The sequence below is a fragment of the Lissotriton helveticus genome, chromosome 5_1 (assembly GCF_964261635.1).
Source record: "Lissotriton helveticus chromosome 5_1, aLisHel1.1, whole genome shotgun sequence".
In the NCBI taxonomy this organism is placed as follows: Eukaryota; Metazoa; Chordata; class Amphibia; order Caudata; family Salamandridae; genus Lissotriton; species Lissotriton helveticus.
Genome location: NC_136065.1, coordinates 77,819,564 through 77,836,412, shown reverse-complemented (window position 1 = coordinate 77,836,412; position 16,849 = coordinate 77,819,564). Strand labels below are relative to the sequence as shown.

Genomic DNA, 16,849 nt, shown 5'->3' with positions numbered 1-16,849 from the left:
GCCAGAAATTTGTCAACAGCCTCCGCCGGGAGAGAATCTCTAGGGGTATATTGTGCTTCATAATAGCGCGCAAAGCTGTCTGCAATGACCCTTGGATCGGATAAAGAATATCCCGACCTCATCTCTCTGCGCCGGCAGCGTCTGAGCTTGGAACGTGCCCTGGCACAGTCTATACAACATTGAGCTAGATTTGTCCCCCCACTGGTTAAAAAGTTATTTTCCACCCTTTGGACCTCCTCAAGCTTGGCAAAGCCCCAGATCCCGGCACCATATATTGCGCTCGAAATACATTTGGCATTATGGATTTCAAGAAGTTCGACCGGGGGGCGCCTGCCTAATTTATTAGCAAAGTTAACCAAGGCCGCTGTTGTCCTTTTAAAAGTAAGCTTCCTTGATTCGATGGCAGGCTTCCAGGTGCACTTGTTGTCAAATACTACTCCCAAATAGGGATAGGTGGCTGTGGAGTCCAATTTTTGGTTTTCAATATAGATGGGCTTGATATTCTTCAACCTTGGGCCTGCGGACATAACAAACGTCTTTTTGATGTTTATCTTTAGGTCCAGGTTAGCCATGAAGTCGTGATACTTTACAAGAGCACGCTGGAGCTCTAGGGGGGTACGCGCTAATATGACAGCGTCGTCCGCATAGAGTAGGATCGGTATAGGACGCTTTTTTATAGTGGGGAGGTCCTTAGAACCCGCGACCATGGCTTTTTCCAGGCCATTGGTATAAAGATTAAATAAAAACGGGGCTAGGACACAGCCCTGCCTTACGCCGCACTCTACTCTAAATGACTTTGTTAATTCACCCCCAACTCCAAATCTAACTCTAGCTGTAGCATTTGAATACAGTTCTCGCAAGAATGTTAACAGACTTGTTCAGAAGGGGTACAGGTTCGAATCCCGGCAGTCCATTCTGATGATCAATAGCTTTGATTGCAACGATTTGACTACCAGGCATTGGCACCTTTTGCAAGTTATGCAAGCTCTTACTGACCTGTTGCTGTTCACAGATTCGGCTATGGGCAGAATCATAGACATCAATACACCAAAATGGCAGGTGTAGCGGAAGTGACATCACACATCCTTTGACTTTAATGACATCACATTAGGGGATGCATATGACTACTACTGACTCCAAGGCATGGTGAATAGTGGCACGGCTCATGGTCCTCCATGCTAATTCAGCATCATGTCAAGGGAAACAGTGATGTGGCACTCTCCAGCTGTGATAATTGAGAACACGAACATGGTGAAAGGACAAAAAAAACACAGAGTACTCTTTCAAGGAACTTGGTTCCTTTGTTCATGCAGTACATAATGCAGGAAATTGACATGCAACCTATCTCTTTGTGTGGGTGTGCAACTCTGATCATGCCAATGTCCACAATTCTTCATTCTTCAGAAAGTGTCTTAGTCAAACGAAGGTGTACTCAGCCTTCCTGCTCCATCGAAGTATAGGTGATTTCACACAAGATGCATACACTTGGCGTTTCATTGGTTTCTGGAGGGAGGGAGAATGAGAGATAGGAGAGCAGTAGAGGAAACAGGTAGGAAAAGGAAGGAGATCAGTTCTGACTACTAGTAAACCCTGCTGATAACTGTAGGGTCTAAATAAATACAGGACTCTCCCAACGTGGGTGTGCCCCTCCCATCATTTAATTAAGATCTACTCACACATACATTTGGTCCTAGTTAGGCTAGCCATGATAAACAACATAGATTTACACAGGAAAAGCTGGTAATCGTTTTCTGCATGGTTTGATCAGCTGCTACTAGTCGTTGTCTTGGCCGATTCATGGGGCTGGTCGTCGTTTTGAGTGTATCCCTACCACACATCAGTGAGACACCTTCCGAATCATGTACAGCCCCCATCAGGAGACTTGTTACCCGGATCTCATGTACAAGAAAACGCGTGGAGTCGGTCACTTGAAAGAGAGATCTACTGAGCTGTGACCCTGGGCCCAGGGCACTGCTCAAGGCCTCGCACATGGTCACAGATGATCTTAATGGTGATATTACATCACTATTACCATTTTTGATGATATCACTAAAATCATGTTTGCTGACAGTGGGAATATTGCTGTTTAATTGAGTGACCATTGCAGGGACATCTACATGTTGTGGTAGTGCAACCTTCTCGCTCATTTTAATGTCTGATTATGTGTATTGGTGGAGTTTCAAAGACATCAAGCATTATCTTTAATCAGTCAAGATATTGGTTATGAGTGACTTTTATTGATGAGTGCAAAACAGATTTTTTTGATAAGGCTTTATTGTTGACTGCAGCAATACATTGTTTTGATTGTTTTCCATGCTGCCTTAAACACTGATCTTGAATAAGGGAATAAACAGGGCATTTTCTAGTCAGCCTAAGACTTGCTACAGATCGTGTTTTCACACTACTGCCCCATGTTTACCAACACTGAAGGGAACATTTTCTGTTGAGGTACAGTTTTTACTGTTCATCACTGTATTTGTGTTCGAAAGAAAAGCTATTAAAATAAAAGTAAATATCCCATCATTCAACACAAAATACCATTCCACATGATTACACTCATAACACACAATCTCACTCCACATAGTTCCACTGCACTCAATACCACATAATTACTATCTGCATAATTCCACTGCACGCCATGCCACATAATTCCACTACACAAATCCACTCGACACAATTCCGCAACTAAAAATTACAATCCAACCCACATAATTCCACTACACAACACATGCATACACACGCATAAAATGTGTTTTACACAGGTGAAGCACATTGCCATTTACAATGCCAATAGCTCTAACTCAAACAAACGCGAGACCTATTGCATTTCCAATGCTTGTATTGAATGTTCCCTGTAAGATGAATGAATGAATATACAGCTACATAACAAGAGCAGCTTTGTTTTTATTAGATCATTAATGCTCATAATATTTGTGCAAAAATGAACCCCTTTGTGGTCGATGCTAAAACAAATTCAGTTTGGGATGGATCCCTAAAGACATTTACTAATTCAGTGACAGCACGGCATGTAATGCGGGTTTACCCATCGTGAATTGAAATGCCCAAACAGCAATCTTTTTTATTTTGATATCTCTATCAGTAGTTCATATAAATAATATAACAGCAGTGACACGGTGTCACACAAGGCCCTTTTCCGTTTCTCGATAGCGCATGGTATATTCTCCTAATGGGAGCTTCTTTGTTATTCACATGTAAGGGACTTAAAGCTTGAGTAGATCATCACTGCCATTTGCTTTCACGCACACAAAGCACTCCACAACGCCGGCCCAGCCTACCTTAACAGCAGACTCCGCTTCTACACCCCCACCCGCCAGCTCAGCTCCGCCAGCCTCGCCCTCGCCGCTATCCCCGCATCCAACGAATGACCTCCTGCGGCAGATCCTTCTTCTACCTCGCCGCCAAGACCTGGAACACCCTCCCTACCCACATACGGCAGACCCAAGACCTACTCGCCTTCAGAAGACTCCTCAAGACCTGGCTCTTCGAGCAGGAGGAGCCCCCCCTCCCCCTCAGCGCCTTGAGACCCTCACGGGTAAGTAGCGCGCTCTACAAGTACTCTGATTGATTTCAAGGTGCCCCAGCACTGACACAAGTGCACATAACCCGGAAACATCCCACAAGGTTCGTCTTCATAGTAGACATGTGTTGCAGCATTTTTTGTTATTTCTTTTTTAATACAGGTGATCAATTATACATAATATAATACTAATTATATATAAGCTTACAGAAATGGCAATAGCGCTCGCTAAACACTTATAAGGTCCTAAAGGCGAGACCTATTGGCTATTCCAATGCTTCTTTTTAAAATTGGGTAGACTTGACCAGACTGACTAGCATGCGATCCACTCTTTCCCAAAATGTGACTTTTTGTTATATGCTTTCCTAAGCCTCTGACGCTGTCTTTTAGTCGGTTGTGCGATGTCTTCAAGTGGGTCGCACCTTAATAAAGTATGGGTAATATGGGTTACTGGTTTTCCCAGATCTATACTAGTTTTGCGAGGTGGACAAAGCAGAGCGACACCACAGCTTTCAGTTCTTCTGTGGCACCTGCTAGTTAACGACCTTTCGGCTCCACCTCGCTGCTGTTCCGAAATTACTTCACTCGACTCCACTGTAACCTTTCCTAATTGTGTTGTTTTTTTGGCAAATAACTTTATTTTTTGAAGCACAATTGTCAGAATTGGTTGGTGTGGTAATGTCCACTGATTTTAGAGTGGTCTTTAACTGCAGCTTAATGTCGTCCAAAACAGATCCTATCATTCTTGGGAGCGAGGCCAGTTTATCTAAAACTGGACTGCAGACACAAGCAGGAACATATTGTGTGTCAACTTGTGCCCTCTGGAATGTAGCTTTTGTATTCAATAAGTCCACCTAGATGTCTGACTTACTAGACTGGTATGTTAAGGCTTCGATGACAGTTTGAAATGAACTAAGCAAAATATCCCATGTATTGTTGTTTTCCCTCCAACAAGGGGAGTGGCGGTCCAGTACTTCAGCTTGTAGGGAGATGCCTTGAGACAGTGATAAGGGAGGGCCAGCCAGAGGTATTCCTTCTCCCTGTATCAACACAGGCTTTGCCTGTGGCTCCACCTGTGAGTCAAGTCAAGTCAAGTATAAATTTGTATAGCGCACTACTCACCCAGAGGGTCTCAAGGCGCTTGAGGGAGGGGGGGAGCTTTATTTATCAAATATCCAAGTTTTTAGTTGTTTTCTGAAGGAGAGGTGGTTCTGTGTAAGGCGGAGGTGGGTGGGGAGAGAATTCCAGGTCTTGGCCGCTAAGTAGGAGAAGGATCTTCCTCCCATGGTGGATCTTTGGATGCGTGGAATTGCGTCGAGGGCTTGATTGGACGATCGAAGTTGGCGGGTGGGGGTGTAAAAGGTCTCATCCAATCGAGTCTTCTTCCCATTGGTAATTTACTGTTTTGTTCCCTGGACAGGATCCTTGCCGTCCAAGCCTGAAAGTTGAGGCTTAAAGCTGTTATCGTTGGAATTAAATGGTTGGTGCACCTCAACGATCACTTGCCTAACCTTGCTCTTTGTCTGGACAGTGTTTGGCTCTATTACACATTTAGCCGCCAGTGGCCCAGTGGAATTAAGAACCAGTCCCTCAGGAACTTTATCCAGCACAGACTGCAAAATCTCTAAGTCATTCTGACTTCAATGAGCTCAACACCTGAGTTTGCCTTCTCTCCATGGCTTGGAAGCTCCTTTTCCCCAGTCCTCCCACCGGAAGGCAGATTTTTTAGTTTTAATTTCTGCGGAGGTAACAGATTTTAAAGATATCTTCGGAGTTTTGGGTGTTATTTCGGAAAAACCAGGTTAAAATGCACGTAGCAGGCTTGTAATCCACTTGCCTCGTTGTGATATGCAAGTAAAGAAGTTACTGGATTCTTTAAAAAAAACAAATTTCGTCTGCATTTTCCCCTGTATTATTTGGCTGGTAGTTTGAACCTCTGCTATAATTGAAGGAAATCCCCTGCTTGTTCAATCAATCAATCAAATAAACTTTATTCGGTTTCACAAAAGTAAACCATAAAAGGCACCCCCTTCTTGTTTTGTTGTAGCCTCTGCTTGCGTGGGTTTCATTTTTTTTTTTATATCAACCAATTGGAACACTTTTGTCTACGCCGAGTAGTTATTTGCTCCGCTCCTGTTCTTCCTGAGCTCATAGTGGGACTATCAACCTCGCTATATGAGTATCTAAATTGACTCAGTAAATATAATAGCCGTCATGTGGTGAGTACCTTCATGGGTTTTCCTCTTTATGCGCTGTCAGGGGTTTAAAGATTACACTGCGCACCCTACGTAACCACAAGATGGTTACTTCAACACGCAAAGTAAGACACAAGTCTTTGCCCCAGCAAGGCTACTAGTGGGAGGGGTTTTTTTTCACGGTGGCACTGATATGTTGGATGGTCTCCTACAGGTGCGGACATCCGAAGGAGCAACCCGCACCGGTCTTGTGCCAGCCGCTCCCGCGCCTCTCGGAGATTACTGCAGCACTGGCCTTACCGGCAATTAGTGGCGTAACGAAAGTTGAGGGTGCCGCCCTGAAAGTTACATGGAAGGAACACATTCCGCATTTAATCCGGAGCTCTCAGGCCTGAGTACTGTGCTGAGGGGCCCCCTGCAGCCCAGGTTCCCACTGCACCACAGGGGCTGCGTAGGCCTTTGTTATGCCACTGCCTGCTACCACCTGCCTCCTGGGTTCTTAAGTATAATCCCCAGCTCTAGTTGCTTCCAGTGTCACTCACTTCTTGTTGCCCCTGTGTCCTCGCCGGTTCAACAGCCACACTTCTTGAATTATCCTGAATATCCCAGCTGCAAAGGGGCTGATGCTGAGCGGAGCGAGCCTGAGCTTGGTAAATGTCCCACGCAGGGCCACATTACCGCCACTGCCGCCCCCGCCAGTGTCTTGCTGCTGGAGCCCTTCTGCTGAGACCTCTCTGCCAAGGGACCGCTGGGACCGCACAGGCAACTTCCTCTTCGGAGCGGAGCCGTGGGGTGCCAGCGCAGGCTGGTACAAGCTCTGAGCTCCAGCAATGCACCCAGACCGGAGTAACGGCCGGAGGCTCAAAGGAGCTGAGCCTCTCCGATCCGCTCCTGGGATTGCGGTGCGTCCTCGTATCACTCGTGTCATTCATTACCATCTAATACAGTGCACTGACTAGTACTGTATACCTTCTAGTAGCTCTCCTACTCTGTACCATATATTATATAGCACTGACTAGTACAGTGCACCATGGAGTAGGTCTGTCACTCTGTGCCATCTAATTTAATGTACTGACTACAACAGTTTACCTTCTAATCGCTCTGTCACTCTAACAATTTTATGCAGTGTATGGACTAGCACCGTACACCTTCTAGTAGCTCTCGTACTCTATCGTCCAATGCAGTGTACTGACTAGTACCGTTTACTTTGAAGTAGCTCTGTTGCTCTGTACCATAAATTATATATTACTGACTAGTACAGTACGCCTTGGAATAGCTCTGTCACAACTAATGCAGTGTGCTAACTAGTACTGTCTACCTTGGAGTAGCTCTGTTGCTCTGTACCAACTAATCTGGTGTACTGGCTAGTACAGTTTACCTTTCAGTAGCTCTGTCACTCAATACCATCTAATGCAGTGCGCTGACTAGTACAGTACACCTTCGAGTAGATCTGTCACTCTGTACCCTCGAATGTACTGTACTGACTAGTACTCTATACCTTCTAGTAGCTCTCCCACTCTGTACCATATATTATATACTACCATCGAAGGCAGTGTAATGGGTAGTACTGTAGACCTTGGAGTGTGTATTTCATTCTTGGCCATCTAATGCAGTTTACTGACTAGTACAGTGTACCTTCCAATAGCTTTATCACTCAGTACCACCCAGTGCAGTTTACTGATTAGTACTGGGTATCCTGGAGTAGCTCTGTTACTCTGTGCCAGGTAACGCAGTGTACTGACTAGTACTGTATGCCATGGAGTAGCTTTGTCACACTGTACCATCCAGTGCAGTGTACTGCCTTGTGCAGTACACTTTTAGTACCTCTGTTACTAAGTGCGATCTAATGCAGTGTACTGACTAGTACTCTATACCTCCTAGTGGCTCTCTCACTCGGCACCATCTAATACAGTGTCCTGAACAGTGTTCCCACGAACGTGCGGGCCTTAGCGCGCGCGCACATCAATGCCCCCGAGCGCGCAGTGCTGTATGAGTGGCCCGCACACACATCCCGAGAGCATTGGCGCTGCCACTGCAGTGCGAAAAACGGGCATTTCAAACTTTTCAGAGGAAGAGGAATTTAGCAAGTGCTCCCTCCCAAGGAGGGAGCACTTGCTAAATTTCTTTTGTTTACTAGAGGGCGACTGTGGGGCTCATTGTTTTCTTTTGTTTAAGTATTCGTGTTAATGGCAGAGCCCTTCAGGAGCTGCGATTAACATGAATGCTTTAAAAAAAAGCAAACAATGAGCCCTATAGTCACACTCTAGAAAATGAAAGAAATGCAACACCAAACACAGCGTGTGCTTTTAGAATCACCTAAAAGCCCACGCTGTGTTTCTAGACTTGCTGCATTTCTTCTCTTAACAGAGCTGAGTTGCCGGGTGATTGTGTGCCTTTTTTAAAGTGTTCATGTTAATTGCAGCTCACGAAGGGCGCTACCATTAATATGAAAATGTTAAGAAAGGCTGCAGCTGCGCTCTAATAAGAGAAGAAATGCAGCAAGCCTACTAACGTGGCATTTGTAGGTGCCTTTAGCACGTGCATTTATCTTATTTTGTAAGCTGTTGTTGCAGCCTAAGCTGCTTGCACAGATTTATTCCTGTGTTTTTGTGCTGTCCTGTTCAGACAGAGTTAGCTCTGTCAGTGCAAAGTGGTATATATTTAGCAGCCCGGGAGCAGTAATTTAATTTCTCAAAAATTAAAAAATGCTGCCAAAGTAGCACACTCTGCATCTTCAAGCAGCTGTTCTGCATCTGTACTGTAACTCTAACATGATCAATTGTTATATAGCAACACATTTTCCCCAAGAAGTATATGCAGAAATTTTAAAGTGAACTCCAGCATCCACAGAGGCCTCAATTTCACGTGTCTCAGTACTGGGGCCCTGGTTATTTCAAGTGATTAAAAATGATACCCTGTGAAAGCGCCAATGACATTTTTGTCCGCTGTAGTAGAGATAAACTTGAGATTTTAATGGTTATGGCATGAAAATCTACATGCCTTTGTATATTCGGGACTTTGTACCTAAAGCTATTTATTTGGTTACTACTAGTATGTGGGAAGGCACTGACTATAACAAGGGCCTTGTCACACATTATCAATGGATGTTGTTGGCATCCGGTGACACAGCAAATGAGCTGTAGGATTGAAATGACTGATGGACGCATTCTGATTGCTTCCTGTGTGGGCAACATACTAAGAGGTAGAGAGCATTTGATTGATTGAAGACAAAACTATAGATCTCCCTGCGCCAACTCTATCCTGCATTTTATGTTCATTTACTTTGGTTATTGGCACACAAAGTGTCAGTAACTTATATGGAACAACTGCTCACCAAACTACAATTTACAACCAAAAAAAAGTATTAATCACTGGCAAAACAATACATTTACCCATGGACAAAAACACCAAATCACATAATTCAACTCAACAACACAACACACAACACAGCACATACATCAAATCCCTACCACAAAATTCCACATCATGCCACAAAATTCCGCAGCGCACCACATAATTAAACTCCACTACATGCCGCTCCACAACACTAAAAAAAAATCCATATATATATATATATATATATATACACACACACACTCCGTAACACACAGTCCGTCCCTCTCCACATTATTTCAGTACACTGAATACCACACAATGAATAGCCACATAATTCCAGTACACAAGCCCACTCTACACCCCAATATTGCACGCCACACAATTTCGCAACTATCAATTCCAATCCAACCCACATAATCCTACTACACACTACATACATACATACACTCCATAACTCATGGGTAAAACACATTGTCATTTACAGCGCCAATAACTTTCACTCAGCCAATTGCGAGACCGGTTGCATGTGCAATGCTTGTTATTGACTTTTAAACCAGTCAAGTACAATCATAAAAACAACCCATAGAGGGCATTACATTCTGTTATAAGACCATGCAACCAAAGACTTAGCCCTTAATGTGAACTTTAAGGCCTATTATACCTTCTTAGGTCGAGCCTAGAGGCAGCGCGCATGCGATACTACTGTAGTAGAGTATGACAGAGAAGCAGCGTCCCACTCTCCGCCCATATTTTTCATTGGCTTGTGTCATTGTCTTTCCTAAATGCTGCCTTCAGATTCATTAATAGGCTTGTTTGTCCCTCCTTATTACAGCGTTGTCTTCATTTGTAACCTCCCATGGGTACTGGCCCCTTTACTTTGGTTGTTACATGGAACCTGTTATTTTGTCTGTAAGCACTATATACTTAATTGAGTTTCTGTTACTGCAGGCTGGAAATGCGCTGCACTTGTGCACTTGTGATCTGGTTGGTACATGTTCTGTGCAGTAGGCAAATTAGCCCTCTGCGCTACCTTTCCATGAGTCAAAACTTCCACTTGACAAAACTCCATCTCTCTCTAGGACATTAATCACCGGAGTTATCATGTCATTTTTATTGTTGCCTGAAATTGCTGGAGGCCAGAAAGGAGGCAGCAAGTGCTTTTAGAAACATAATATATTTGCAAGCATGTCACCCCACCCGAAGTCAGCTCCCGGTGCGATCACACAGCCCAAGAGCCACCTTGCTCAAGGGTCCTGTGACCTCGGTGACTGTCGCGCTAGTGTGTGCTGCTTCATAGGCATGCCTGCAAGACTGGCGGTGAACTTCAGTGTGGATTGTGGATGACAGGCCTTTAAGGTTGACCCACATTTGCCACTGTTAGGGGTCCACATGCTAGTGCTAAGACACCAGGGCTTCTAAGTTCTAGCAAGGCAATGTGCTCCCTCAGGAGAGTGGTCTAGTGGACTGGTCATGAAGGCTGAACCTGGTTCCCCAGTTCCAAATTCGCCAGCTCTGACCATAGTGCCACATCATCTCTTCCACTGAACACCATACTGCCCCATTGAGAGAAATGTGCGCTGCCTTCAGCTACACCCCAATTGTGCCCCGCTATAAACTTCTGGATGTGAGACAAATAAATTACGCATTTGACAAGAGTAATATGCTGCCTAAGAAAAAAAGTAACAAAACCATGGACAAAGCAAAGACTCATAGGTAATGCAAGTTTAAGTAAAGCATGTGAAATGTAAGTAGGAATAACATGGTTACCTTAACGCTTTTACATTAATTTATTCAGAAATCAGTGAGTGCTTTTCCCAGTGGCACAGCAGAAGTGGACACTGTCCTGGTCTTCTCTGGGCAAGAAGGAAGAGACAGAGTCCTTTTCCTTCTCTACCCGCCCCGCCCCGCCCCGAACTGTCATGAATGCCGAGCCGGATCTGTGTGCCGTGGCTATTTCTGCCATCCTGTGACGCATGTTTAAAATAAAAAAACGGGGAACGGAACCTTTCAAATTAATGAAGTAGAGGCAGCCGGGCCCTGCCAATCCCTCCCACTTCGACCACTGCATGTGTGGTGCTTATAGGCAGCAAGTAGACTACTTCAAGGGTTAATACTCGTCTTGCTACTAGAATGGCTGAGCTAGAGTTCATGAGGTGAATCAACATGAATGGACAGAGTCACTACAAAAAAGAAAAGGAATAGGATGAACATAGTTTGTTTGCCAGTGAGGGGAGAAAACCCCGGCAGAGCTTCATTTTCATTCTATTGCTAAAAGATGTTTAATTCCCTTCTCTGTGCAGCATGCAGAGTATTTTAATGAAAGCTCTACTTTTTACTCCTGGGGTCCTGAATCACGAACACTTAGAATTACCAATTCCATTCCCTTTCCCTGAAAACCTAATTCTTGACCCCTGAACTGATGTGTTCTCAACAGCAGCAGCCGTGTGACAAAGCAGTAAGACTGCGGCGCGCCCATCCTTGTGGAGCAGGTGGGAGCTGAGGTAAGGGTTGGGTAATGACCGGAATCTCCCAAAGTCCACTTTCCCAAAAGAAAAAAAATTGTTTTTTTAGAGGTAAAGCAAGGTTTATTGACGGTGAGTCTAGTTAAACAACGATGATTGGAAAAGTGTGGCAAAGCAGAATATTTCCAAAGCAAAGTGTTTTGAAATATATAAGCGATTATTGTTTTAAACCCAGATCATACAAACAGAATGTCTGAAAATTTGGATTATAAGCAGTTTTTAAAAAAACGCCTCCTACCTCTGCCGGTCGCACTTTAACACTTGTGACAATCAAGTCTCGGGATCAAGTGACAAGACCAATACTGTGCCTTCGGTTCATGAAAGTACACATGTTCGAAGGGCACGTCAGGAGCTGAGAAGTTGACTGTTTTGTCAACAATCTCTGTCCAGGCTGATTCGGGGGCTTAGGAGAGAATGGGTCCAGCAGGCTGTAAACTATAACATCCTGCGCAAGAGGCTCAGGTAATGTGACTTCTCTGCTGGAGAGTGCGGGAAGGCAAAATCAAGCCGCCACCCGCCGGTGTGTCCAATCTTCAAAGCATGTGTGTGCTTCTGGTCACCAAAAGGTAGTGTGATTGTGGGAAAACAGCAGGCAAGACCCGCTCCATGGATCACCCATGTGTTTGCTGGTACCCCCAGAGTAGACTCGCAGGAAGGCTGATTGGGGCACGGCTAATTGATCTGTTAATTTCTGGCCTGCCTGCTCAGTGCTGTTCATGAATATTCTATATCTGACGCATAGCATTCCAAATTTGAAGGCGCAGTTGCATGCTCATATATGTTAGACAATTTTAGTGTGCTGGTACTGCCTTCTTAGCAGTATGCCTCAATTACAGTATTGTCAGGGGGGCACTGGAATACGTGACTAATGCATTTTAATTTGAAGATGCGGACACTAGCATTAAAATGCGTTAATTGAAAGCTTGATGCGGCCCTACCCTAACCCACCCCTGAAACTGCGAAAAATAAAATGATAATAACACATTTATTATAATTTTATTTTTCCTACATTTGTTAAAGTTTTCATGTTAATCGCAGCGCCCATCATTAACTAAAATTAACATGAAAACCTGAACAAATGCACACAATCACCCCGCAGCCCAGCTCAATTAAGAAAAGAAATGCAGCAACATAGCTGCCAAGTTTTCAAATTGCTATGTGGGACTGTTTCAAACAGGCCTTAACACCGTTCACGTGGATTTGTATGTGAGGAAATGCACCGTCTTTTCACTTTTTTAAGCAAAAGTTTGGAGTGATATTTGGCGCTATACCCACACGCGTGGTCTGGTTACTGGCGCACATTGCCTTAGTTGCAGCGCACAAAGACCTTACACTACCGCACACAGAGGAAAAAATTAGAGGGAACATTGGTTATGACTAGTACTGTTCCTTCTGGTAGCTCTCTTCCTCTGTACCTTGTGATATAGAGTACTGACTAGTACAGTACTCTTCTTGTATCTGTTACTGTGTGGTAGTGTGGTGTAGTATGTGCTATGAGGCGCAGCGTAGTGTGTAGTAGAATGCCTTGTCTATGTAGTGCAGTGTGATGTTCAGTGTAGTGTGTGCTCTAGATGAATGTGCGCTTTAGTGTAGTGAGCGGTCTAGTGCCGCGCTCTCTAGCGCCGTGTGCTCCTTCCAGATGTGGTGTAAATTAATCATATGTAAAACAGAAGCAGTAATTACAGCCTTTATTTTTGTCATTAAATCTCTAATTGTGAATCTCTTCTCTGCAGTGATGGTGACTCTGGATCCTGACACGGCTCATCCTCGGCTCCTCCTGTCTGAGGGGGGGAGACGAGTGAGAGAGACGGGCACAGCACAGACCCTGCTGGACACCCCCAAGAGATTCACCTACTCCCCCTGTGTGCTGGGGAGCGAGGGGTTCACCTCCGGCAGACATTACTGGGAGGTGCAGCCGCTGCAGGAGGGGGGAGCGTCGTATGTGGGGGTCACAGCAGAGTCTGTGAACAGGAAGGGAGGCTTCACATGGTCACCTGAGGGGGGAGTCTGGGCTGTGGAGCGGTGGAAGGGTCAGTACTGGGCTCTCACCTCCCCTGAGACCCCTCTGGCCCCTCATGAGAAGCCCCTGAAGCTGGGGGTGTATCTGGACTACGAGGGGGGGCGGCTGTCCCTGTACAATGCTGACTCCATGGAGCTTCTCTACTCCTTCCCGCAGGCCCCCTTCACACAGAGGCTCTTCCCGATCTTCTATCTATATCGAGGAGCGGAGCTGAGGCTGGTGTGAGCCCCTCCCCCCAACTGTCATCTACAGTTCAAAGAATCTTCAAACACCAACATTCCAAAGAATCTTCTTCACAACGTCCCTCCCACATGTTGCCATGACAACCAGAAGCCTCATGTGAAACTGACTGCTTCATATCTCTTTTCCTTGTACATTTTTTAAAACAAGGGCAGGAAATGTTTGCTGTGTGAATCATGCACCAGACATCATGTAACATATGATAAAGTCTCTGTAAAATTCAATAATGTGTATTTCCTTCACACGTGGAGCTTTGACATTAATATGCAGATTATAGCGCTGCGCTGAGAAGTACTTATTGAAAGTGATTGTTTTTAAACATGGCCTTGAAACCATTCCTGCCCCCGCCCAACAACCGGGATATTAATAATGACCTCAGACGCAAGACAGTTGTCACGTGAACCCTGTATGTAACTCAGATTCAGGGCGGCTTTAGGGCAGTGCGACCGGTGCAGCCGCACCTGTGCTAACCTGGGAGAGGCACTGTGTTCAGAAATAACGTTGGGTTTTAAAAGCACCTGCTGCTTCCTTGTGTGTCCAGCAGGTTTCAGGCAACAATAAAAATGTCAAGATAACACAGGTGATCAATGTTTCTGCTGGAGGGAGATCGAAGTTTTGTCTTGTCACAGTTTCAACTCATCCTTAAGTAGCGCAGAGGGTTAATATGCCAGCTGCAAAGAACGTGCACATGCAGAACACAGAACGTTAATCCTCATTGGTTTGTGTAACATTTCCTATAGACTGATTTACTCATATAAGATTCATTGCCTGTTAATGTGTGTTTGTTGTAAAGTGCTCTGACACCCACGAGTTGGCATGAGAAGTGCTACAAAACAAAAGACATGTGTATGAGAGAGGGGCTGTACAGAGATGGGTGCCACTGTTGGAAGGTGGGAGTGAGGGAATATTTGGAAATGGTGGTCATGGGCGGAGGGGCGCAAAGAAATATTGTCACACCTGGCGCCTCTAACTCTAAAGCTGGCTCTGCCCAGATTCTTTTAGATCCATTAATTCACACGCAATTGTTTTTTGTAGCGCTGGTATTCTAAACTCACGGTTTTGAAGGCGCTTTAATATGGGATGAGGAAGAAAATGGACGATCGGTGAAATCAAATATTTTTCTAGGATCACAAAATTTGGTTACGCGGTGAAGCCGCAATTAATCCAGGTGTTCTAGTTTCCCTTTGAACAAATTACCTACTAAATAGGTATCTATTTGTCTCTCCTTTTTACCTTAAATGTTAATGCTTTTGTGATCCATCATCTATGAATTAAGCTGATATTTCTTTGCAAGGGTTTAAAACTTCTTTCTGATGACAGTGTTTTTGTAACGTGAGCATGACGAGGCCAGTGAAGATATATCACAATACAGAACTATTTTAAAATATTGCAGTTTCTAAACTGCAAAGATTCCATCACAATTACAGACCATCATGTATAAGTTGTTTTCTTGTGAAACGTCTGCCCTGCTGCACAAGCCACTATTGTAGCTTATGAAATGTGTATTGTTCAAAGATATGCAGATTATGTGAACAATGTGCAATAATGTTCTATTCCAGCAGCACAAATACAACACAATAGCCTCCTGCAGGGCTTTCAGGACTCCACAAACATTTCCAGGTCCTGCAAACATATTAGGTAGAATTAACTTGTCTGCAACATTTTTTCCAGACGTTATTGTGTATTTACAGGCCATCCTGTATTAAAAGCAGAATCTATTTTTGTCCTGAAACTTAAAAAATATCAGCTAGATGTGTGACACTGAGAAGTAAATCTGCCTTTCAAGCCAACATCACGTGCATGCTGAGACTGAGATAACAAGGTACTTAATAGAAAACATCAAACTACAAGTCCCAAAATGCAAAGTGCTGTTGATACAAAATGTCAGAGGTTGGAGGGGTCACTGAGAGTGAGATTTTGACACCAGGTCAAGCAAAGCAGAATGATTTTGCTATGAGTTTTAAATGATGCTTCCTGTACGACAGGAATATTGTGTAACGCTTGTCACCTCTTCATCCCTTCAGGGGTTTCTGCTTCTTAATATCCTCGTCTTTGCTTCATGGAGAATGGATGTAATTCTTGTCTCTTGAGTAAGACGTGGGCTAAGTATGTTCTCTTTCAGCTTTAGTGTCATGACGTCCTTTTATAAGGTAGCTCAGTAGGCTGAGGCACATCTGCGAGACCCATGATCCAGACGTCCCAGGTTAGACTCCTGGCAGGGGCTTCTCAGACTTTCTAATGGTTGCACAGTATTGTATCATTTATATAAACCTTCATGCTGTTACCAATGGCTGCAGCTGACGTCACTGAGAAATGGACCTCCAAGGCCTAGACATTCATTTAAGATCCTTATGAATTCTGGGCTTGTAGTTTTGGTTTACTTCAGTACAAATATTAATAATATCAGATTAAAAAGAATTTTTACTGGTGATAAATTAATATTACCACCAAAACATTTACAAAAACATACTAAACAGATCAATTTCCGATGCTTGCAATTGTCTGACTTTTTTCAGGAGCTCTGTGTCAATCTGGGGTAACTGGACTCAAACTATAACAAAGTGAACCTGTTACCACTGGTTTCAGGGGGCTTCACCTTACTGTGGGGTCCAAGACTGAGCACTAAGTGAACCCCTCACCCTTGGACACTCAAAGGAGTGAAGTCGAGCTGTCCGAGGCTTACTCAAGGAGAAGGTGCGGGTTAGAAACCAAGAACTCTCTAAAGCAGAATACAGTTAAATGATTGTGCAGCCAGTACTTTTACTCGAAAAATGAAAGGTGCTTTAATCACAAACACACAACTCAGGACTGTACACAAAAAATAGAGGGGACAGACAGATGCACCTAGTGATACTCTGGAGGTTGGGGGGTGGTCCATAGGGACCATCATGTAGATAGCCCTGTTGCCCCGTGGATGATGATAGAACGACATTGGTACTTAGTGCGTAGAAGGGCCTTGTACATGATGTTTGAGGCATCGTGTTAATGTTGTTTGAAA

General features: G+C 44.3%; 1 protein-coding gene across 1 annotated transcript in view; it reads left to right on the top strand.

Annotated features, from left to right (window-relative positions):
- The window catches only part of LOC144754154 (E3 ubiquitin-protein ligase TRIM39-like), a 161,868-nt gene extending 147,790 nt beyond the window's left edge, over positions 1–14,078 (top strand). The window contains exon 6 of the mRNA XM_078641736.1: positions 13,325–14,078. Coding sequence (XP_078497862.1) covers positions 13,325–13,836 — 512 coding nt within the window. The 3' untranslated portion in view covers positions 13,837–14,078. The remainder of the gene's footprint in view (positions 1–13,324) is intronic.
- Positions 14,079–16,849: the final 2,771 nt, after the last annotated feature.